This window comes from Seriola aureovittata, chromosome 11 (genome assembly GCF_021018895.1).
Source record: "Seriola aureovittata isolate HTS-2021-v1 ecotype China chromosome 11, ASM2101889v1, whole genome shotgun sequence".
Lineage (NCBI taxonomy): Eukaryota > Metazoa > Chordata > Actinopteri > Carangiformes > Carangidae > Seriola > Seriola aureovittata.
The window spans coordinates 20,870,212-20,896,146 of record NC_079374.1 but is presented as its reverse complement, the minus strand read 5'-3'; the positions used below and the strand labels follow the sequence as shown (position 1 = coordinate 20,896,146).

Sequence of the window (25,935 nt, the reverse complement as noted above, 5' to 3'; positions counted from 1 at the left end):
GAACCAGGGCAGGGAGTTCATAATTTGGAACCAATCTTAAATTATTGTTAAATGATTAATTGGGCTGGGGCGGAAAATGAAATCAGGACAAATTAAATAAAAATGAAATTATGTAACTGACCCACGAATGAAATGCTGAGAATGCTGTCTCTGCCTCTCTTTCTAGTTTTTTTTTTTTCTCTCATTTTAACACAAACACAACAGGCAAAATACAACATGGTCTCACAAAACAATGACTGGAAAAGTAGCAGTAAAATGTAGATCTCACGTTGCACAAAATGACACTGATTAAAATCATGACTTGCACATGAATTCACATGGAGTAATTATACACTATTATCAGCAGCATTTACAGACATGAAGCGCTGGAAGGTTTGAAAACAGCAACAAAAAGCTCTCTTGCTCAAGGAAGAAGAAGCTACAACAACAGAAGCTACATGCACAGATGCTGTGGCCACATCTGTCCCACTCTGTTTTTATGCCACACTCGTTACAATCTAGGATGTAATTAGCCAGTAGTTGGCAGTGAATTAATACTTAGACTTAGCTCAGGTAGCGTTGTCCTAAATCACGTAGTAGCCATAAACTATGTAACACCGCCTGATGTTGAACTACATGTGTCACGTTGTAATCAAAAAGTGCCTCATAAAATAAGCAGCTTGAAAAACTACATATCTTAACAGAAGTTTGACCTTCAATAGATTTATATTTTCATGATCGCACATGAAGTGGAAGATATATTATCATGGCGGCGTCTACGCGTGTCTCTGTAAATATTACACTCTTTTGAACTCTGTTACTCAAAACTACACCTGAAAGAAACTCACCACGTGTCCTTGTATGGAGCATCTACATACAGTACTAATGAGCCGAGTCTGATTTCCATATGCTTATGCAAAGGCAAGTATGCTGACAAGGAATTATTTGCTAATTTGATGCTCAAGTTAGGTTACTTTATTACCTCATTAGGAAATCTGGTTACTGTTCATATGTAGTGGTGATTATAGCAGAACTTCAGCTCTTGTTATTGGTGCACTACGTATTAGTCTCATTCTCCCTGTTCTCTCACAACTTAGAACATTGTACACAACCCCTAAGTATATATATATACATATTTACTATCACCACGGAGCAGGCCGGGTTTCTGGATCTCTCTGAACAGCACTTTGTCACAATTAACAAAGTATCTTAATAATCACAAGGAGAACAGCAGAGAGGGATCTAACAGGATTTCAGGCTAGTTTAAAGGGATAACATTTATCCTCAAAGATGGAAGGTTCTCCTCTCTAAACTATTTCTGGATATAAAACAGCTTTGTAATCTTGGTTAAATCTTGTTCCCCTACTGTCAACATAGAAAAAAAAAAGAGAGAGTTTGTTAATAAGCTGTTATTACTGCTGCTCAATGGTTTGGCAATGAAAACATGTTGTGCCATTCAAGCAAACATGAATTCAATTCTAATATGTTAGTCTCGCATTTAGTGAAAATCAAGTGTCTGAAAAAACAAAGGAGGTGATGTACAGATATACAATATATGCCATCAGGCTGTTATTCTTCTAGAAACGGACATATACGTTATTCAAACAGTCTCCTGCTCTTTTGTCTCATTTTCTCACACACACACAAACACACACACACACACACACACACACACACACACACACACACACACACACACACACACACACACACACACACACAGCTGGCAGTGGAGCCAGCTTGAGGAGGAGGACTGAGGGAAGTGACATTTGAAACAATAAGCTTTTGTTGTGCTTCTGCATCCACTGTCATATTACACAGATGTATGCATGAGCACAGACGTAACTACACACACATACACATATTTTCTAAAGCTGACTTTTTTACCAATCACTGAAATGTCACTGAACCCTCGCATCCGAGTGTCAGTAACCAGAGAGCAACAGGTGACAGACACGACCGGGGAAAGCGGGACGCACGGTGGCTGCAAGAGTAGCCTCTCTGACTTGTTCTTGCATAAATAAAAGACCATGATGAATGTGAATTAACATCCTGTGGCACAAACTGTGACTCATATCTCACTTTCTTTGTTAGAAGTTAGAAAGGGTTAGAAACAGAAACGGAGGGAGAGGTTGGGTGGGTAACTGTGCAGCCTGCCGTTTCTAGGCATCTTTAAAGCCACGAGAGCTTTCTTAGTTACAAAGAAATTCACAGACAAGCCGAAAGACAATCAAGTGTCTCTCCTCCACTTCCTCTACGTTAACTTATATTTCCTCCGTGTCGCCTCTCATCTAAGTCCTTCCTTCTCTGCGATACAAGTCTTCCTCTGATAAGAACTTTCTCCTGTTATTGATGGAGCAAGTGGGTTATATTACTGGGCTATGTTTTAATTATTAACACAATTCAGACTTCAATGTATAACACATAAATGCTTCCACAGAAGGAGTCATGGAAGCATAAGATACCAGATTTCCCCATCCTAGTAAGAACAAAAAACACAACCACACAAACAAACACGCAACGACAAAAATAAGATCAAAACCATTTTTTGACAGATGCCAATTGCAAAGCTCACGCAGCGGAGATCAATGGTTGCCCACCCACATGTGTAGCTGTGCCTGCGTGTATGGTGTCGGTATCAGTCTGCAGAAGTGTCAGTCTGCATGTGGCTTCGAGGAGCATGCCATTGGTGCAGCAGCCATGCATCAAGCAGGGATACTTAAATATATGTGAGCATAAGATGCATGCGGCCACCATGCAGAGCAGATAAACAGAAAAAATCACCCCACCAGTGTGCTGCTGGTTCTGAGTCGTACCCAGGTCCATGCTCTTGGAGGCTTTAACATGCTGGTGGAACTGTCGCTGGCTCTGGTTGTGGCTCTGGGTGGGAGACTGGGGCTGAGCTGGGCTGGAGATGTGAGAGTTTTCCCTAGAACGAATCGATGATACAGTCAGTACAACACGATGTCGCTGTTGGTAGAATGTTGACAGAAAGAACGCTCAGCTTAATCCCTGTTACTGTTTTTAATCCTTGAGGTCTGTTATTTGTTACTTACTCTTTTTAAATTATAATGTAGTTGATTTTTATTTCTCTTGTAGCCTCCATGGAGACAGCACACAGACAGAATGCTGGTCTAGCATCCATGAATTACTGGAATTAGTTTGTAGACAAGTGTTGCATTGCACACTTTGTATTTTGAGAGTAGAGATCTGACCAGCAGGACTATATGTACTGAGACCTTTGATGAAGGCAGGTACAAAATATAATCATGTTGATCTGTGAAACAACTGCACTTCAAACTTGAACAGAGAAACTGAGGCCAATTTGAATTTGTGGCACATTTCTAATCTAAACTAAACAGAATATATTGAGTCAGTTTACTATCTAGTGCAGTTGGATTTAACCTGTCAGGTTGATTAAGTCTTTTGCATCCAAAATATTTGACAACACAAGCTACAATGACAAATAATTTTGCAACATGTAATGTAAAACCACAGTCACTGATACATCTTTAAACAGCATTTTTTAAAATAAAAAAAGTATACTAATTATATTTCCACACATTTTCCTTAAGGCTGCAAATATATACATACATACAGATCATTTAATACAAAAGAAAGTCATCATTTGTTTTGTTTTATCATTTATCTTTGCATATGATTAATTTCTAAAACACTCTATGTGGCAACTATGCAAGACAAAACGTACATGAACACGAACCTTTCCTGTAGGTAGGAGTGTTGGGTAGATCCGCTGAACTCCTCATGTCCATACAGCTCGCCCTCCTCTTCCTCATCCATGTGAGAATAACTCCCATTGGTCACTGAAAAGAAAAAAGAAAATATCTCTCCACTGTCCATCGATATGCAGAGCATGTTTTGAACAGCCATTAGTACATCAACATAAAGTATAGTTCCTTCTAAATCTACTGTGACACTGATGAGCATCTTAGGAGGTGATTCTTGCTTTTCCACTCTCATTGGCTAGCCAGACTCTGTGTTTACCGTGGATAAAACAAGGCACAGCTGGGGCGTCATGTAGCGTAGTGGTCTAAGCAGGCGCCCCATGTGTAGAGGCTACAGTCCTCGCTGCAGTTGGCCCCGGTTCGAATCCCGCATCGGACGGCCCTTCGCTGCATGTCATTCCCCCTCTCTGCCTCCCTGTTTCCTGTCTCTCTCCACTATACTATCAAATAAAGGCATAAAAAGCCCAAAAAAATATACTTTAAAACAAGGCACAGCTGAGTAGAGGTTTTATATGAGTTCACTGTATCACATATAGAAATGATTAAGTGTCTCTCTGGTGTTTTGTTTATAGAGAAACTAGCTGAGTGATGGGACCTGGAAACAGACTGACGGTACACTAGACTCACTCAGATTAACAAACACAGTGCAGTACAGCATTTCTGTCCAGAAGCCGTACGCCAGCACTCTTACATACACAAACCAACAAAATCATCTGCTCGTGAGCTTCACAGGGCCGTGCATGAAGACTGAGATGAACATAGTGAGCATATGGATAAAGACAGAACAGGTGGATTAAGCCGCAGGATTGTTTTGAGACGTCTCTAAGGATATCCTTGGAGGATATGATTTTTGGTGCCAAAATGTAAAAAATAGCTACTATTAGTATCCATTAGAACTGCTGTCAGCTCGAACTGATCACAGAAGCAAGCAACACATTTTTCTGATGCTACATCCATACTAACATTCATTTTAAAACGGACTATTGGGAGATGAGTATCGCCGTCCACACTACCACAACCGAAGACTATAGTAAAATATAGTACCACACCTGATAACTCATATCACACGACAATGACGCCGGTGTAAACAGGAAGCGGATTGTCTACTCTACAAACAAGGAAAGGCGGCGTTTTATAAAGGCAGAGTTAAAAATGCTGAATTTAACGGCACAACAGCTGCTAGAAAAGAAAACAAGGTCAGGAACGCTTGTAATTCATTATTCATGTTGCATTCACCACTGGTAGTTGAGGCCGATAAGACCCAACCAAGGAGCAAACGTGGGTGTCTGTGTCATCGTTTCCCAAAGGTCTCCGTTTCTGGATGTCCAGACTACAACACACCCCAAAGTTTCAAACTAAAACAAAAAGTCTCTGTTTTAACTCTGATGGAGTGTGGACGCAAAAGTGACTAAAACTAAAACCTATTAGTTTGGATGTAGCCTCAGCCTCCTCTGAGGTTTACAGGCGGTGATGATCTGAAACTCCAAAATAGGAAGGGGAACACTTTAACCAAACACACTCTACTGTGTTCTGTTGTTTACATAAACCTACTCTGTAAATGTTCAGGAAACCAGCCATTAGCGAAGGGGAGAACACTGGAAACACTAGAAAGCAGAAACTTTAACTCACTTGAGAATAAAAGCCAGAGTGATTGAAAGACGAGTGAAAGAGTCCAACGGAGTCAGGAAGAGATAAGCAGTTGGATGAGGAAAAATATAAGGGAAACATAAAAAGGATGAGAACCTCACATCAAATGCAGCTGCTCTTCATCTGCAGAACTTACTGCAGATGTAGAGCGGTGATACGGCTGCGTCTGCTTGATAAACGAGCTTATGACAACTTCATACACAGACATTTAAACGCACCCGAGCACAATTTACATACAGTCATCACTTCTCAGAGTGCAAGGCTGCCATACAAGACATGCTGAGATTATTGCACAATCCTCAAAGTGTGTCCTTTATGTGCTTGCATCCTCACATGCGTGACTGAAAGTTGAGACGTCTGGAGTTGGAGGAAAACGGCAGCATCTGAAGATATCTCATCCTCTCATCTCTATCCCTCCGTCTCACTCTCTCTACACTAATCACCTGCTTTATTTTTCTTCTGCTCCCATTCTTGCAATCTTCTGATATTTTGGCTGTCATTTATCTCTCCTTTCAGATCTCCTATAAATCATTTTATCTCCCACTCAGTTTTCAGCCTTTTTTTTTTTTTTCTAAACTTCCTCCTCCCTCCTCCTCCTCCTCCTCCTCCTCGCTGCCAGCACCTTAATCAGCTGAACTGTCAAAAACACATTCTTCTTTCACCTCACACACACACAAATCTGTTCTCACTGACTCCCACTATTTGAAGTGAAAAAAGGCATTTGTTGTGTGGATGATAGATGAATAGCAGTTTGCTCCAATAGCAGATATATGAGTCCTCTTCTTCTGCTCTCAACTTTTCCTTCCTACCATCTGTATTTGTCTACAATGTCTCTGTCTAATCATCTCTGCTCCTCTCTCTTACTCCAGCATCTCCACCCTTGCTTTTCGCCCTCCAAAAAGGAAACCAGTTACCGAGAATTCAACATATAAATCTGACAGCCTGTGATAATACTGGGAGGTTTTTTTTTCTTAAAAAATCTATCTTAAAAACAGGGGCCTGCATCGTTACGCTGAAACTTTTCTGATTAATCAAGATTAATTTACTTGGGCAATGCTTCTCCAGATGACATTATACAACTGTTTTCACAGGCTGATTAGCAGTAACCATGGTGAGAAAACTGATCTTCATGTGTCTCCTTTAGTGAGAAACTACTGAGTCATTATTACATTACGTCATTTCCATCCCAAAACCTAAATCTAAATATGCTTCGATGAAAAATTGGAGAAGATTGCATAATATCTGAAGCTAAACTAAAACTATATCATATTATTTTGTGCCTCCAAATAGATTAACTCTTCAGAGAGAGAGAGGGAGAATACAAAGAGACAAAGTGCACAGAAAGGGATAAAAAGAGAGAGAGTAAGACTTGTGGTAGCAAAATATAATGAGAAGCAGAGATGGATAAGAGATAAAGAGAAAGATCTATAAATGCAAAAATAACACATCTGCATAAATACATATGTAGGGAATAATTAAAGTCAATTTATTCTTCTGCAGAAGCACACATCGGTGCAAGAGAAAGATTTCTTCATTTTAATTTGGGCTTCAATGCCAGATAAAATGGATTCAGCATGTGAAATAGTTCATTAGGAGAGTAAAATACTGGCAACAGATCAACAGAGCCTGAGAAATGTGCTTACTGTATACAGACACACACTTACACACGCTAACACACACAGTAATGTGTGTATGTAAATGACACCACAGCTGAGGTGAATTTAAACAGCAAAGTGTTTTCAAGGTCAAAGTTGTTTACCAGAGTCAGTGTAAATACACACACACACACACACACACACACACACACAAAAAAAGAGTGTTTGATACTGGCCAAATATCCTTGAACTAACACACTCACACACAGGCGCAGCCGCAGCCACACACACACACACACACACACACACCAGCCATTAACACATTTCTAAACAAGCAGAAATATCATTCAGAAGCAAACATATACAAACACACGCGCACACACTTTTTAACAGGGACACATGCAGGCAGATACCAACCCTGAAAATAACATAAGCATGTAACACACACACACACACACACACACACACACACACACACACACAGATCACACACAAGCACATACAGATAATATAGGGGTGGGAGCGGATAAAGCTACTGAGAAAGAGCGATATGAGGCACACAGAACTAAAATAACTCTTTATAACGGGCTGAACCCAGCAATAACAACAAACTGAACAACCTTGAGAAACACGAGAGAAAAATAAAGCAGTGAGAGAGTGAGGGAAAGAAATGAAAGGGAAAAGAGGGGCAGAATAGCATCTAATTAAGGCGGGAGTGTAGATGGCACTAGCTGTTTTGTTTATGTTTGTTTTTAGTTTGCTTTATCATTCATGATGATTAAACTTACGCAGTGATTTACTGTAAATAACATGCCCACCTTTGATGTTATTTTAATGGCAAAAAAAAATAGAAAAAAATAATAAAATACTAGAAATGTGCTTCAAGTTCAGCTGAAATAAGCGATGGAATAAGAATGAACTGAAACACTGTTTAAGAAAGAAAAGTTTTATACACTGTCAGAAAATTGTGAAAAAAGTGCACTCACCATTAGATGCATAGAGACTGTTGCTCAGCATGGGAGGGTGAACGGGGCCGTTGGCCTGACCGACCAATCCTGTCTGACCATTCGCTGGGCTCATCGGTCCCATCAGGCCGGGAGAGCCGTCAAATGAGCGATTGGGTGACACACCATGTTGATCCTAAGACAGAAAGGAAACAAAACGCATTTCATACAGACAGACTACGGACAGGTGTGGCTACCTAAATTCCCTTACAATTATGAAAGGGTAACACCGTCAGATGTTTGTTAATAAATGGAAATTAGGTCTGAAATAACCACACGTACAACATGTTGATTAAATGTTTGATAGTTCGATGTCGCATCTGTTATTTACCTGTCTTAAAACTCGGATGCTTTTATCATGCAAAGTGTCTGGTTTGTGGTTTACATTTAAACTGAGATGACCACAGGATCAAGTGAGGGCTTTGGAGAAGACTATTCAAACACAAATAGATGTCAAGAGACTGAATAAGGGAGAGACTCTCAAAAGACAGTGGAGGGTCAAGGTGAAAAAGGGGACCTCATTTCCCATGGCCCGTAGGGTTGTGACTATCTCAAACACTGATCACTTTTATGTGTGCATGTGTGTGTGTCTGAGTGTGTGGCAATGACAGTCATACTGACACCTATTCCCTGGAGGGACGGTTCTTTTAGAGTTCTGGAATAATCAAACAAAGCACCGTTTCCACTGATGATGTGCCTCTTTTTTTGTGTGTATTTCTTTAGGAATTTAATTTGCATTTATTTGTCATGCGTGTGTGTGTGTGTGTGTGTCGAAAAACTGTTTGTTTTCTTTCACATGTATGCATATGTCTGGTGTTTCAATGGCGCGGTTCAGTGTACTTGTGTGTTTCTGTATAGAAAAAGCTCTCTGCTCACGCAACAAAGAAGATATAACAGAACTGTGTGTGTGTAATAAATCCTCCTTGTCATCTTCCTCTTGACCCCCCCCCCCACCCTTCCCACTGTCAGCATCAGTTCAGTTCCTGCCCCTCGCCCAGCCTCTCCCCAGTTTCAACCCAGGACACATTACTCTTCAGTATGTTAGAGGTCCTGTGGGCCTCCTCCCCTCCCTGGCTCTCTCCCAACACACATCCCATTAACCAGTGTCGCAGCGCCATCAGATAACGTTTGAAAAACACACGCTTCTTCAGACGCCAAAAAAAAAAAAAGGGTTGTTGAGGTATAAAAACATTGGTTTAAACTACAGTTAGATATGTTAGGAATATTTGTGCCTTACGGGACCCTGAATCTGTTTTTCTTTGCTTAGCTGTTTTTCCCAGTGCAATGTTAATCAGGGTTGCCATCATTAGTTTGTTTTTTTGGGGGTTTTTTTGTTTGTAATTATTCAGAAGATGTGTTGTGGATTATAAGTCGTTTGAATACTTTCAAAAGCAGCTTCATTTACTCTTCCATGTAAAACATAAAACCATTAGTAACTTTGTCAAGTGGAAAATTCAAGAAACAACTTGCAGTTTTCATGCGTCAGCAGCGGGATACACAGCAACGCTTTCCACATCAAGCGTCTCTGTGTGTCATTTACAGAGGTGTTCTTTCAGCTCTCATAACTCTCTACTTGAGAGCAGTTTGTGGTTCTTGCCAGGGTGTTGGCGTGCTAAAAAAGGAGAGAGCAGAATGGTTCCTCCACAAAAAGGTTTTGATTGGCAGCAGGATTGCTGCTTGGAAACACTTTTTGAGACAAATGGTTAAGGAGAAGTACAGGGTGCTAGCAAGTCCTGATACTACTCTACTCTAAGTTCTAGTTAAATGCGTTTTTTATCTTGAATACATGATGTGCAGGCTTGTGCCAAATAATTACAGTCAGGATTCTTCACTTGTCTAAAAAGAAGAAAAATACTGTCAGTTTTTCCTCTGGGACTAGAGTCAATATTAATACTGAATTGCGTCAATTCTCTAAAACCTCCTCCATCAAAGTTGTAAATTCAGATATTGTGGAAACAGCATTGCTGATGTTACGGTTTCATCCATGGAACCTGCTAAATAAGAGCAGTACTTATTTATCTTGGAGACACAGAGCGTTTCAATAGTTATTGAATGAAAAGAGCAGCTGGATAAAGTGAGAAACGGAGGGAGAGAGAGCTGGCTGGAGATGAATACAGTAAGAAGTGAGTAAGAAAAACAGTAGAGGAAAAATCCAAGAAATAGAAGAAAAAAAACTGATCAGAAGAGGGGGAAAAAAAGCAAAGTGGTCCACTTCTGCAATGTTAAAAGCATCAATACCGAGGCTGAAAAAAGGCTTTTAAGGTACAGTCTGTTATCTATCTGCCTTTGGCTCACCTCTTTTTTTTAATCCTGTCTTTTCCACTCTTAAGACAAAGAGGGAAACATGGATGCGACTCTTTGATGTTGCCAACAGCTTTGACCATCAAGGTATTGGTAGGGGGATGCCCTGAGCCCTGCAAGCCCCCAGAGTACTCCTGTATGCACACATTCTTTCAGATGCCAGTTTATTAGGTACACTGACCTAAAACTAATGCACTTTAATACAACGCATTAAATCTTACCTCCATGAATGTTAAATCCGGTGTCAAGTCACTTTATGGTAGCTGACAATAATTTTGGAAGCTGTATTTTGTGGTGCTGTTGTATTGTGTTAATCTGTGTTGAAAGATGTTTCTGATATTTTGTCCCACCCCATTTATACTGTATCAGTGAGGGTATTCTACTCTAAACACACACACACCTCTTAATAGCATACATTTTGTCCTCTGTATGGTTTCTCTTTGTGTTAATCCGTTTATCTGTGTGTGTGTTTGTTCTGTTTGTGAATGGAAATATGATGCACGGTGTGTATGTAGCTCTTTTTCCACTACCAGCGGGCCATGCAACAGGCCTTTCACACTCCAGCCAAAAACCTGGCTTTGTATGCGCAAGGGTTTGTACAAACATTCAACAGAGCTGTGTTAAAGGCATCAACTGAAAAGCAGCCAAGATGAAAAAGCATCTTTTTTTTTTTTTTACTCATGAAGAAAAGAGATACAACTGGCTGAAGAATACTCTGTCTCACACACAAACACACACACATACACACATAGGCACAAACATACACAAAGAAGCTCACACACAACACACACAAAATGTGAATAGCTGAAGTGCAAATGGTCTTTGGCGCTGCTGGTAAGAGCAGGGGAGACAGCAGGGAGACTAGTGTCAAGTATGTGTAGAAAGACGCAGAGGCCACAGAAAAAAATGATGCTACTGTATAGTCACCGAGAGCCAAAAGAAAGGATAGGAGACACAGAGTGGGGATAAAGGAGGCATGCTTGTTTGTTTTTTTCTTAGTCAAGTGACAGAAACATGCACATACTCTCAGTCGGAGAGCAGGGGTCCTGACCTAGATTCAGGCTTTGACAATGAAAATATATCTGAGTGTGTTATGAATATACTTCATGTGTTGTGTCTTTCATCTTTATTTATTCATTAAAACAGTTCTTTATGTTCATCAGCATTAAGCTTCTTATCAGGCAGTGCCCCTTCATCTCAATTCATCTACCGTTCTTTATCTCAATTATGCAATTCATTGTTTGGCCTTTAAAATGTCTAACCTTGCAAACCAGCCGGATTTATCGCAAAGCAAGGAGTCTTCTCGCCACGCTCCAAGCTAGTTGCTTGTATCTGAACAACAGTGGTTCAGACCAATCGGCGTCCTATGAGGAGGACGGCAAGAATCATCTTCTGACATGCTAACTAGACTGATGCTTGCTTTTGTGTCGTGTTTCCTCATCAGCATGCTCCTACTCTGTCATATCATACACAGATGGTTCATCCAATCACACGCCAAGTATTTTTTGAAAGCAACTTTTCCAAACAGTTTCCAACGAAACCTTCCCAGATGTGTAACAGATGTGAAACAGACCATCCGGCACGCCAGGTTATAAAATTTCAGCGAATATTGACAAAACACACATTAGAAGATCCTAGAGCCCATGATGACACCTTCACATGTGTTGTCTAATCAGCAGTTCAACACTCAATTTAAATCATACAAGACAAAGAAAACCGGAGTGTACTTAGTAACCTGAGAACTTTTCCATGTTTGCTTAAAAATAGAACTAAACGATCAATTGATTATCAAAGTTTTTGCTTTGATAATCAACTAATTGATGAATCAATTTACTGTTGCAGCACTAATAGTCTCTGATGATTATAGTAAACATTAACGCATGATCTAGACCATTCTTTTCAAATTGAGGTCCCGATGGTGTGGCCCTCATAAGACAAAGAGTGTGTGTACCTTCAAAGCCCTGAGCACCACCAGCTGGATGGTCCCTCGTACATTTCCCTCCTGCGACATAGAGCGTCGGAGCGTTTCCATGGCCACGTGATTGGAGCGTCCCAGAAGCGACTCTCCATTTACAGCTACCAGCTGGTCATTGACACTCAGACGTCCATCCTGTAAAACACACACCAGTTTAATTAAAACATAGTGTGTACTGGGATTACAGCTATACTGTCTGTGTATGTTTACAGCTCTATGCATAAATGACCAGCGTTCATTGAAAAAAAAAAAAAAAAACGTATGTGCACAGGTGCATGTATGTGTCATTAAGTAATTGATAGCTGATCCATTCATGTTTGCTATGTGTTTAGATATTCTGCAATGGGACAATTGACAGAGTCACATGCACAAACACACACACACACACACACACACACACACACACACACACACACACACACACACACATACACACACACACACACACACTCCTGTACCCTTCACTGAGCATTTCCCTGAAGTCAAACCAGCATAAATCCAGAAACCAAACCAAAAAACTTGACCAACACGCACAAAATAGCACACACACATTTTCCCATGACTCTCTGACACCACTTGAACACAGACTGCCATCAGCTGCCTGTCTGCTTTTTTTTTTTTTTTTTTTTACACAATGCCTCTACAGCAGACCTGGTGCCATCTATTCCCATCTGTCTCTGCACAGATACTTAAAGCTGCACAGGTGTGTGGGTGTATGTGTGTGTGTTTTTGCAAATCTGCTTGCTTGTCCGTCTCTATGCTGTCTGTGACATGTCAAGTGTGTCCCAATGTGTAAGAGGTCAAAGGTTAACAGTCCAGGAGCACATGGAGGCAGAGAAGCAGAGACAGCTGAAGTGGCTACAACAGCTCTCATACAACTGTCTCATATACAAACATCAATTGTGATGGTAGTTATTATTTTCCATAATGTTCCACTTCATTCCTTTAATTGAAGCCCACAGGGAAGACAAAGCGCTAACTTCCGGCTTAGAAAGAAGTTTACATGGTACAAATAAAATGCATCAAATGAGATCTTTATTTATTTTTGCTCATTTGGGTATGTGTGAGAATATTATGTCACCTTGTATGCAGCCCCTCCATGTATTATGGATTTAATGAAGATTCCCAGATCTTCTCCTGTCTCCCTGGACTTGTTTCCTTTGAGGCTGACACCGAGTCCCGCCGAGCCGGTGTCATTTAGTGGTACCTCGAACATGAGCTGCTCCTTCCCATTCTCCGAAACAAAGCCTGCCACACGGGACAACTCCTCCTTCTGGGGGGTGAGAGAGAGAGTAATGGAGATGGAAGGGTAGGGACATCAATAGGGAAGGGAGAGGGGATGAACAGGGTGAGGTAGAGGAGACAAAGGTCAGCTCATTGTGCTTGAATAGTGTCCAAAAGCCAAACTAAAAGCTTTTCCATTTGAGAGAAATCATCACAAGGTGCTTTTCAGCTAAATCTCTCTATGAGTGAAAAAAATTGCAGCCAGAGTTTATTTTTGAAGGAGGAAAAAAAAAGGAAAAGAAAAAAAAGCCATTTGGACTGGCTGCTTTTATATACCCAACATTTTTCTTTTCTCAGCTCTGCAATATCAAAAAAAAAATCACCTGTGCATTTTCAAGAGGTAATTGGAGAATAGAGCAAACACAGAGAGCCAGAGGGATAGAAGTACTGAGCAGAGGTAATATGGAGAGAAAAGACAGATTGTAAAACAGAGAAGCAAGAACCAAAGACTGAATTTATAGATAAAAGATGACTATAATAAACCCAGAAAGATGGTGAAAAACACCAACCAAGAAGGTATGGAAAAATATCAGCGACAAAGAAAGCAAGTGGATGAAGCAGATGAAAACGTGTGTGAAAGCTCAGTGGGAGAAACGTCATGATGTCATGAAATTAAAGGTATTTAAAAAAGAAAACATTACTCCATTCCAAATACTCTAAGATGTTACTAACTATTAAATACAGAAACGTATCAGGTGATCAGAGAAAACTAAAAGGAGTTATGCATGAGAAATTATATCTAAAAACAAATGTGACTTATCACATTTCCACAACAGACAACATTCAAATCTCATGATTTGCCAAAATCATTCAATCAATTGCCAAAATGTGTTCATTATTTCAAGGAAGGCATTAAATAAAGGTATTGGACTAAACTGTGTGCTCGATATTTGTTCATTCTGATCATTACTAGACCAGTTTCTGTTTGGTTTACGGCCAAAAATAAAAAGTGATTTTAGACAGACAAAGGAAAAGAGTATAAACACCAGACTCCAGAAAATCAAAGGATGAGGTGTGTGTTTGTAGCATGTACAAGTGTCTGTGAATGTATTTACTGTGCTTATGTTTCCACCTCAAGATTTTCGTTTTTGTGTCACTCCTTGCGAAACAATTTCTCGCTGTGTATTATTTATGTACAATAATGTCTGTGCGCATGTGTGTTTGCCAGAAATCCATTAATGATTTATGCATAGAAAGTCTACGTCTCTGTGCGTATGGCTGTCTGTGCACATGCATGAATTCAGTCAGTGTGTGTGCGTGTGTGTGTTTGCGTGGGTCAGCAGTGTCAGGTTTAGACACTGTTTGTCTGCGGGGATTGTAGGTTTAACAGCGTTAAGCCGACACAAAGTCCTCTACTCTGCAGAAAGCTGTTTTCCCTGCTGGAAAAAGTCCCCCAATCAGACTGACTGTCCAGACCTGATAGGAGGCTCCACGACCTTGGAAAGAACTTCAAAACCCCCAGAAGAGAAATGTTAGCTACTTTCTGCGCATAATTACAGTGAGAATTTATTAGTCACTGAGATTCTGTGTGGAGTAATGTCATGATTTGGCAACTTGTGAGTTTTCCTGCTGCTGGTAAATTCTTTATCTGATTCAACTCCCCTGCTTTGTTAATTTACGATTGTTTTTTTTTTTTCTTTTACTCAGTATGGGACAGAGCCAATGCCAAAGTGAATGGGTGTTGTTTTACTGTAGGAAAGTTTGAAAGTTAGCAGTTCTCAGCTCGGGGGTCAGGACCACCCACAGGGCTGTGAGATGTTTTATGGAATCTGAGAAAAATATGCAAATGTATGTAAAGTTGTTTTTCTGGGTGATGAATTCAATTTCCCTGTAAAACAATGAATAAGCACAGCCCCCAGGCTTCCTCTGATAATTTATCAGACGAACAATCGGCCTGTGAGGAAAGTTAAAAAAAAAAAAAAAAAAAAAAGAAAACATCAACAGTTGGTGTCAAACCTGGCTGTACTGTGTGGATAGAGAAAGAACCTGCTACCTTCTACTCAGTGGCTGAACTCAGAAAAACACAAAATGAAACAAGGCCTCTCTTTTTCATTAACTGGAATTGCTTTAAAACACGCACACTCACACACAGGAGCAGGCGAGGGCACAAACAATTTGTCCTGTAAGTGCACACTGTAATTTCATGGAACATTTCTGTTATTTCAGCCTCATTGCTATGATAGGTGGTTATATCTGTGTGTAATACTAAAACAATAAACAGTGATGTGCTTTGATGTGTGTGTGTTTCCCGTTTGTGGCTATAAAATGGTGATTGTATCTTTGCTACATAAACTCTATCAATGGTTATAGAACAAAAAAACACTTTGCATAGATGAACCTCCTCGTGCTGGTCATTGAGCATTTCAGTGAGTTGTCACAATGATGGATCAGCGAAAAAGACACACCATTAAAAAGACAGCTCAGTGTCTGTCGGTATGTGAGAATGAGAGACACATTATTAGAAACTGAAACTCACACAGACTTAGAAAAGAAAAGAAAATAAAAGAAAAGAAAAAGTCCTTAGCTCACCCCTACAGGCCAGATCAACCGTGAGCCTCAAAGATGAATAGAGAAAGATAAAAGATAAAATGAAAGAGGAGATAAGAATGATTATCACAATTTTAGGTATCACTTGTGTGACTAATATGGGTATGCTTCAATACCATGCTGCTATAAACTCTACGGTCACTCTGTGTATTTGTGTGTAAGGATACCCACTCTAAGCAACATGTTATTTTAATGAGAGCAGCTTGCAGATGCCCTTCCGCTCAGCCATGCAGAGCAACTGTGTGTGTGTGTGTGTTTGTGCATATGTGTGAGTGTGTGTGTGTGTGTGTGTGTGTGTGTGGGGGGGGGGGGGGGGGGGGGGGGGGGGCATGTGTGTAAAAAGCCCCATGCTGAGGGAATGACTGCCCCAGGATTCATTTTACAAGCCAAACAGCAGTAGCCGCTGTGCTTAAATGCAGAAGTAGGTGTGATAACGCGCGCGCACGCACGCGCACACACACACACACACACACACACACACACACACACACACACACACACACACACACACACACACACACACACACACACACACACACACACACACACACACACACACACACACACACACACACTACTACTGTAAGCAACCTGACATTATGGGCTATGCTTTTAACTGTTCCATCACTGGCCTCCCAGGATGGGCCCCTGTTGTCCAATCCTCCACACCCTCTTCTAATGGTCATTGTAAAGGCTGCAGTGGGAGGAATACAGACCACAATGTTAGAGTGACTAAGGGGCATATACTGTACAAATCCACAGAGAGGAGGAGGATGAGGAGACAAAAAAAAGATAAAATAAATATATAGACAGAGGGAAAGATAGAGGAGAGAAGTGCAAACCAAGGTGGTTTCTGGACTACAACAGCAGGGTCCCTTATAATCGTGAATGTCTGTGACTGACTGACTGATCGTAGTTCAGCGGTCATCGGTCAGCCGAATGATACGTGACTCTGTTGCAGTTCCCTCATTCGCATTTGCTCTTTCGAAATGCTTTGGCGCAAACAGTTCTATTAATTGCAATTCTATTAAGACATTTACAGCCTGCAGTGTTGCCAACTAGCATTTGTCGCTAGATTTAGAGAATTTTTGTCTGAATTGCAACAGCAGAGCAGGGCCTTTATTTATCTCAACTTAAAGTAAGAGGCCTTTGTTTCTAATTCCTTCTCTTTGATATGTATTGCTGGTCATAGCAATATATTGGTACGAAGCCTCATTTTGAAATGCTCCTGTAAAAGTTACTATATTATACGTCAATACAAACACTTCCTGTAACCATTTCAGACTAAAAGCCCTCTAGGGTTTCAGTGGACAGAAACCCTTTATCTCTTAACAGGACTTTTATTGCTGTGCTGCAGTAAGCATATTGTCTTATTTCCAGGTGCTGGTGCTTCTGTTGTTTACATGCTCTTCAGATCTGCTAGTTTTTTTTAGCTTAGCAGTTACAGATGGCTTCTCTCTCCTGCTCCCTCTTGCTCGGTGTGTCTTATGGTTAGTTATTCCTCTGCCTCCTTCAGTGACAAGGGTATATGTAATAAATGCAGTTTATTTGCCATAATGGAGGCAAGGGTCAGTGAATCCGAAGCCTTCCCTGCAGCTCCTGAGTCACCACAAAGCCAGGGTGGCTGGGTGACTGCCAGCCTGCCTGTAACACCCATGTGTGTCACATGTCTGTGGGGAGAGCACTGTGGGTGACTAGAATTTGTGTCTAGGAGATGGAACATGTTTTGTTTATGTTTTTTTTTCTTCTTTCAAGACTAGGAACTGGTTGACTTCTGCGACGTGTTTCCTAAATCACTGATAAAATGTCTGTGAGCGAGCTATACGAAGGGATTCACATACAGCACTGCATATTCTGATGTCTACAGTCCTCTGCAGTTAAGCGAGTGCAGCCCTTGTCAAAGGTCATTGCATGCAGCGAAAGCCAGACCGATGGCCCTGTGAAATCCACAGCAGATGTTGGCCGCGCAGGGTTCGTTTTCCGAGGCTACAAGTGGTCATGGGCCGTCACGTTGTAATATGGGACCATGGTGTGGGCTGGGCAGCCGTCTGTTCATGTGCCGAAGCCCCCCGCATGAACACCAAATTGCTTCCTGGCAACAGTTTGTGAATTATAGCCGTTGTCTTCAACACATTTAGACATTAGGAGTAATCTTTTACACAGAATGTCAGTGTGGTCTCAGATATCATTTGATGAAATTTGACTGTAACTGGTGAGTGGGTGTGGGAACACAAGTAGAGATGTCTTTTGCTTTTACAAAAACAGTGAGCAGGTACAGTCTCAAAAATGTTTAGCTTGTGCAGACCTCTATTTTGCATTATAAAAATTGTTCTTTTTATGTGTAGTTAAAATGTTATAACATTTACCAGACACAGTGAATTCCTGACTCTACACACACAACGTTTTTATCTGTTTAAGTCAAGGTCAAGTCAAAATTTATATTAAATTTTTAATTTCTACTCACATGTCATTACATACATTGTGTGCCTGTGAAGATGTAGACTGTTATCTGTCTACTTTGTTGTCAGCCAGTGCTGACAGTTTCCACCTGTGTCTGCAAGCTCTTCAAAGAAAAAGCCGTAAAATGCAATTTGTCATTTTTACACTTTGGTTTTTGTAAGAAAAGATTGAAGAAAAGAGATACAACGTGTTAATTAGTGCTTCAGGGTTGTTGTAGGCGGATTTTCAAACATTCGGACAGAGCCAGATTAGCTGTTTCATTTAGCTGGTTTTCAATCTCTGCATTAATTTAACTAAATTCAAAAGAAGTAACAGACATGAGAGTCATATCAATCTTCTCATCTACCTCTTGGTAAGACAAAAAAAAAAAAAGCCTATTTGCCAAAATGTCAAACACTTTTTTTAAATTCAAAACTGGTTTTAGGAGTTTTCTGTATATCCGACTTTTGTTGTTCTCTCGACAAAGCAAAGGTTTCGTTTGTTAAGAGTAAGAGCAACGATTTGCTATGACAACACCCATGCTGATCCCCCAGCGACTTGAACCCACAATTGATATGTATGAGCATGTGTGACACTTGTGCTAAGGGGTTTAAGACACAGAAGTGACTGTAGATGATAGGATAATGAAGGAGCTGATACACCTTCACTAAACAGCAGAGATGTGAGATGAGACAGAGAGCCGGAGAGACAGAGAAGATAGACACGATACCCGTCTCAGCTGCTCTCCACTGGGATGATGGCGGCTCCTGCAGAGACACCAAGCTGCCAGGGAGTTTGTGCCTGTATGTGTGTGTGCGCATACACAGGTCTCTGAGGGTGTAACAGATGGGGGATCTACTGTAGTGATTCTGTGAGGTCACATTGGTGACGATATCAGTGAGATGCAACACACACACACACACACACACACACACACACATACATACATATACAGACACACATGCACATGGCTGCAGCGGTGATGGATGGGGAATAATCAGAATGAAGAAACTGTTCAATAAAGTTGTTTTGTTTTGAATGTGCTCTGTCACCAGCTGCCAACTGTTTACTGATTTGTCAGAGTGTGTGAGGGGAGCATCTGGCACTAAGGAGAATGTTTCCTGTTGTGGAAAAAAAGAGAAAAAGAGAAGGAAAGGACAGATAGAAGACTGTCTTGCAGCTCATCACATACTGAGTGCCAAAAGCAGAGCCACACAAATAGCCTGATGGAATCACACTTCAACCTTTCATTCACTATTAGTAGTAATTTCTTTCATTATTTGTACTTTTGTGTTCACGGTGAAGTAGATGAGGAAGAATATAATGTAAGGAATCATATCACACTCAAGTCTGACCTGCTTTCATCTGATTTATTCCAGTGTTAACTCGTCACATTTTAATAATAACAATAATATAGTAACAATAATAACAATATACAATAATAAAGTACCAGATGTGTTTAAAAATTTGCTTATTACGTTTGATGTTGGTGTTGTGATATTCCCCAGAGGTAAGTTTCAAGGCTATGGTCAACTCAGCAGGTGGATGTATTCTTGTGGTACACTATTGTGGAACTGTATGTCTAAGAAAAAAAAAACTTTTAGTGTGTGTGTGTGTGTGTGTGCGAGTATCTGTGTCTATAGAGGTGGTGTAATGTCTTTGTTCTACAGCGAGCACACACTTTAGCCGACAACACCAGATGGTAGGCTAAAACGAGACAACGGAAGAGGGGGAGGAGACGATAGACAAGATCCTTCCATCATTTCATCATCATCCTTCTTGTGTTTCCTCTCCGTAAACATGGCATAAACCCTCATATCAAATCATTACCAAAACTGGAGTCATGTCAATGTTTAAATTATGTTTAACAAATGGTATAAAAATTATTGGTACTGTGCACAGGGTTTGGTATGACTCAACAATCTGAAACTCATTACAAAAACCTTGAGAAAATATGAGCCCTCACAGTCTTTCCCATCTTCACCTTTACAATATCTGTGAAAGACTTCAAATGTTTTTCTGCTGTTAGAGGCAGTAAAATGTTGTTTCTTGGTACTTAAGAAACCAACGGAGATGTCCTTAGTGAAGCCTGATAAAAGCACAGACTATAAATAAATAGATAAATATTTTTGTTTGATTAGTGAACATTAATGTGATCTCCCTAGAGAATGACATGGCAAAATTCCTTGATTTCATAGTTATGTCTTTACTTTGTGAATTTTGGATTAATATTTTGAAACAAATAAAAGTCGTCAGCCTGGTCAATCTCTTTCAAAATAAAATAACAGTTTATTTACGGCAGCAAAGTCAGTAACAGTATACACTGTAAACAGACCCGCACACCCACCGCCTTGGTTTGCTGCCAAATGTAAAGAAATTGAGGGTCAATTCTGAGGCAGTGCATTTCCACTATTTGGTTTGGGCTAAGTTGCTGACCGAAAGGCTGTGCTTCAAGTTTATATTCACAAGTAAGGGTGAGGGTCAAATTGTATCAAAAAAAAAATTTAATACAAAATCCAGAACTGTCTGCACATGGCTGTCTTCTGCAGCAGCGGGAGGTCTACAACAAAACTGGCAGGGCTGTGTGGAAGCTTTGTGTGAATAATGTGAAACAGACATTGCAAAACCTGGAAAAGATTCTAGCTAGTGAGGTGTGAGAATACTACAAGGCTTATGCTTGATTTTGAGGTGTGAAAATACAAACATGGTGGGAAACGCTATGCTTGTCTGTACTTCCTGTTTTGAAAAGACTTTATTTGCACTGTCAACAAAAGGTATGACCTGCAAAAAATAACAATAGCGTAGTACAGAGAGCATCTCTATAATGCGACTGCCTATGTGTTTTATGACGTTCAACTACAGTGATGGACATATTCGATTAAAAAATTCAACATCGAGGCGCAATTAAAAAAGTGCATGACAACAATGTCGGCCCCCTTCAAAAAAAACGACTCATATCACTGTTACAAATATGTCGAGGTTTGGTAAAGTTTTGGTTTAAGTTCGGAAAAGATCGTTGTTATGGTTAAAAAACAACATTGACTGACACTTTGTGTGTCTAATCTCACATGCCAACCTCCTGCCTATAAGCCTAAGTGTGTTATAACGCTAGAGAGGACAGTCACGACTAAGATAAGAAAAAACATTGCCGTCCAACCAAACGTGTATATGTGCATGTACATATAATATATGTACTGTCCTTTTACAACAGGTCAAATGCCCCAGCACTGATAAACTGAACTGTGTTGGCAGCAAAAGTGTAAACACTTTCGATACAAATTGTGTAAACACTTTTGCTGCCAACACAATCCTGACCTCTTCATTATACCCTCACCTCCTCCCCTATCCGGTCCTTCACAACAGCTATTCAGTAATAAACTATTCTTTTTCTCTTTCATTTTCTGCCATGCTAAGAAAAGTAAGAAAGGAGGGAGAAGAGGGATGATCAAAGGAGAGAAATGAGGAAAAAAGTTTAAGACGCATCTTTCTTTTTTAAACTCTCAAAACTAAAACAGCTGGTAGTGGATGATTACCACTGTCCTGAAACATCCCCCCCCCTCCCCCCTCCCACATACCCACACATACAAGACATTTAAATTTCAATCAAGGAGTGTGTTCATGGCTCCACTATGCAGAACTGCAATTGCACTTGCTCTTGAAAACAGTTATGACTGTGGAGCAAACACCATTAGCCGTTAATTAGACGGAGGTGACTTCTAGTGAGGCGTATTGTCTGTCAGGGGGAGAGGGTGAGGACAAGAGAGAGGCACTCAGAGAGGAAGAAACAGGTAGACACAGAGATAAATTTGTTGATTGAAACACCACAAATAGAGCTAGAATTACCACCTCGCGGTTGTATGCCTCCGACCTGCCGGGTTGCAGGAAATACGGTCACAATCTTCCCTTCCTGAGTTACAGTCTTGAATAATGTCCAGAAGTGTTTTCGCAGAACACTATGATGTCACAGTAAAGCTGACCTTTGACTATTTGGACATAAAATGTCATCACTGTACCGTTTTATCTTATTGTACATTTGACATAAATGTCAAAATGTTAAATGTTGAAGAGTTATGGCAAAAACGTGTTTTGTGAGGTCATAGCAACGGACCCATAACCCGAAAACAGAATGCCTCCAGCTCTGACTGTTGCCGGTGCGGAGGCAGAAAAAGTGCTAAATGATGGACAGTGTCAACTTCTGTTTCTCTCTTTCTCTCACTCCCTCAAACACACACACACACACACACACCAAAGTCACTCCAGAAAAAAAAAAAAAGTGAATTATATATATAGTTGATGTGAGTAGGTTTGTACAAAATTTTATCTTCTCATTTCCTTCTATCACAAAACACCAAGGCCAAAGCAGATTCCTTGTTCATTTTCCCGTTTGCAGGTCGGCATCTTGCTCAGTTTTTAAATCATGCTCAACATCCATCAAAGCACACACAGACTCATCATCTACCTACAATGATGTATTCAAGCAAAGCTACGCTCGCCAACGAGAAACTGCTGCTCACCATATATTTAATCAGCACTCACTGTAGTGGAGAGTCAGACCATCCATTCGTCATCCACATTCTTCATTTACAGGTGATGAGGCTGGACCTTCATCAGTCTGCCTTTCAACTTATACTTATACTCTTCTTTACTGTTTTCAACAACTTCTGTCCTGTTCTGCCCGGATATAATCTGCATTCTCATTTATTGAAATTCAGCCACAACTACAGAAGCTCCTGTCTTTGCATCAAAACTATAGTTCTGTGTTTGCTGTGTTACAGCCAAATACTGTATTTTCCCTTCATTTTATTTCCTTTATATAAATGTGTGTTACAGTTACAATACCTCAACATGAGCATTTTCTTTTTGTTAATGAGGAAATAAAAAACCTGATGAGGGCCTTTTGGGTCTGCTAAAGACCCCTGTCCATTTAAAATGGCAATTTAAAAAAAAATATAGAATAGAACAGGACAAATCTGTCTTTGAAGTTGATATAAGCACTGAACATGCAAAGGGTTGGAACATGCAATACATTTCATTAACAATATAAAATATATTTCAGTGCACGCATGCACAAACACTCACGTGCACAAAGTACACAACTGCAGGCACATATCCATAAACACATGTACCTCCACACAAACACCAGCAGTGTCCTTGAATCGGCAGTTGGTTCAAAATATACAAAGAGAAATCAGAGAACAATAATTTTCCTATGGGAGACATTTTGATGCATTGCTTTGATGCATAAGAACAATACTCTTTTCTTGCTTTGAATAAGTGCAGCTGAGTGAGCATGTGTATGAAAAATACTGAATCAATGAGAGGTCAGTTTCCTGACTGGGTGAGTGATGTTTTGGTCCATTGTGTGTGTGTCAAGTTTTATGCCAACCTGCTGAAAGTTGAAGCAGTTGTATCGAAGCTGGCAAAAGATCACATCCACAAAAATACTGTGCAATTTCAACAGCCATCACATTAAAATAATACACTTGGGGTACCTAACCTGTTGTGAAAGCCGTCAATCGAACTCGTGTTGACTATACAACCACAGCAGGACCACCTGAATAAAGGGTCTCAGTTTGTTTTGAAGCGGGCTCTGGCCAGATTTGTCTGTGGTCTGAAAGCAAAGGGACCAAACAAGTGTTCTGTGATATTGGATTTTAGCCTGATTTCAAAAGCTAACCAACTATTCAATGTTCAGGAAGCGATATCGGCTACATGAAAATCATTTGTTAACCATGGTAACACGTATGCACGTCAGCAGGGATTTTCACCGGAATCTGATTTCCCCATGAGGGTCCTGATGTGGGATTACAGTTGCCAAAGCAGTCCCAAAGAGTGACCTGTTAGTCTGTATTAAAGTCTGTTTTTCCACAGTTTACAACAACAATCCATCTGGGAGCTTGAAAATATCATGATTCACTCCTCCAGGGAATTGGCTACCAAGGAAGCTTTCAAGCATTGTTTGCTGTGTAACAGTATGGTGGTAGAGAAGAAGAAGAGGTACTGATGTAGTGGAGACGTTTTGAGGGGACGCACGTAACAGGACGGCGAGTGAAGGTATTCAGCAACACTTGTAAAACTCAAAAAGATATCTATGGTCATCACACCAAGAGGAGTGCCATGGAGTTCAGACATGCGCTCATGGAGAAACTCTGGATTAGATACAACACTCCTAAATGATACTAAATGTTAACACATGTACACACTCCAGCACATTGCTCCTCTTTCCTGTCTGTAGAAACAGAATTTCCTATGGGGCTCAGGGTCGCATGCATGTGTCTGTGTGTCGAACTTTCTGGCAGCTGTTGAGGAAACATCAGTCGATAAGACAGCGGACGGAGACACAGAGGGAAAAGAGACACAAAAGGCAGCATGAAAGGAGAATAAGATACAGTGAGATGTGGAAAACATGAATGATGGGTGGAGAGACAAAAGCAAATTTGGGCCAAATGAAAAATGGTGGTTTTATAATCTAAGAAAGTGAGACCTCTTGTTATTCTCTTTATGTCAGTGTGGATGTGTGTGCTGCAAAAAGAGAGACACCTCAGAGTTGTAGGAAAAATGAAAGTCATCACCGACAACAGCTGAGATAGTGATGATACGACAGAAAATTACCTTAGAGAACAAATACTTTCAGGAATAAGGAAGGCTAAAGATTAAAGCTACAGATTTACTGTACATCAAGTGAGAAAGCAAATGGGAAAGAAATAAATACAATGGAAAACCACAGCCTATGAAACTGTCAGGAAATAACAAGAAATTTTGAAAAAAAAAAAAAGTATATTGCACCTACAGTTGGAAAACGTACAGATGCATGCACAGCAGTCGATCATGCAGTCAGAGTTAAAGAAAAAGCAAAGAAAAATAGAACAAGGATGAATAAAAGAAGAGTTTATTAATAAAAAACAGTTCAGCAGAAACAATGTGGCAGGGGTAGACCAGCACAAAATATTACCAATGTCAACAGCTTTACATGGTGTTCATTTGATTCAATCAGAATGCAGCACTAGAAAAAATAATATTACATGATTTCTTGGCAAGTTTAAAGTGAAAATATTGTTGTACATGGAAGTGTATAATCTTTCAGATAAATCAGAAAAGCCCTAACTGATATTTGAGGTTAATGTCTATAAACAGGAGCCTTCCTATAGGCTGCTGAGTTGTGCATCATCCAGGCAAGCCTGTTGATTGGACCAAAAATTGCAAAATTAGAGGGGAGTTGAAATGTGAGAATGAAAACTGATGATGTAGTTGTGTGGCTGCCTGGATAGAAAAATTAGTGAGGAACCATTTTCTCGACAACTGGCCACTGACCCACCACAACTCATCCAGAAAGTCTTGTTTCATTGGCTGACAATACAGCATTGTGATTGGTTCTTACCATCTCTCTGGGCAGGAACATGTCTTCCTGCCGTAGGACC

General features: G+C 40.3%; 1 protein-coding gene across 6 annotated transcripts in view; it reads right to left on the bottom strand.

Annotated features, from left to right (window-relative positions):
• Positions 1 to 25,935, bottom strand: part of pard3bb (par-3 family cell polarity regulator beta b) — a 200,963-nt gene that overhangs the window by 99,897 nt on the left and 75,131 nt on the right. For 4 of the 6 annotated variants that reach the window (XM_056388847.1, XM_056388842.1, XM_056388843.1 and 1 more), the window contains exons 12-17: positions 25,896 to 25,935; positions 13,329 to 13,520; positions 12,224 to 12,382; positions 7,954 to 8,107; positions 3,701 to 3,803; positions 2,769 to 2,908 (exon numbers count right to left, since the gene is read on the bottom strand). The exon at positions 25,896 to 25,935 is cut by the window's right edge and continues 89 nt beyond it. In XM_056388847.1, coding sequence (XP_056244822.1) covers positions 2,769 to 2,908; positions 3,701 to 3,803; positions 7,954 to 8,107; positions 12,224 to 12,382; positions 13,329 to 13,520; positions 25,896 to 25,935 — 788 coding nt within the window. The remainder of the gene's footprint in view (positions 1 to 2,768; positions 2,909 to 3,700; positions 3,804 to 7,953; positions 8,108 to 12,223; positions 12,383 to 13,328; positions 13,521 to 25,895) is intronic. The other 2 variants (XM_056388844.1, XM_056388846.1) reach the window with 1 other exon arrangement.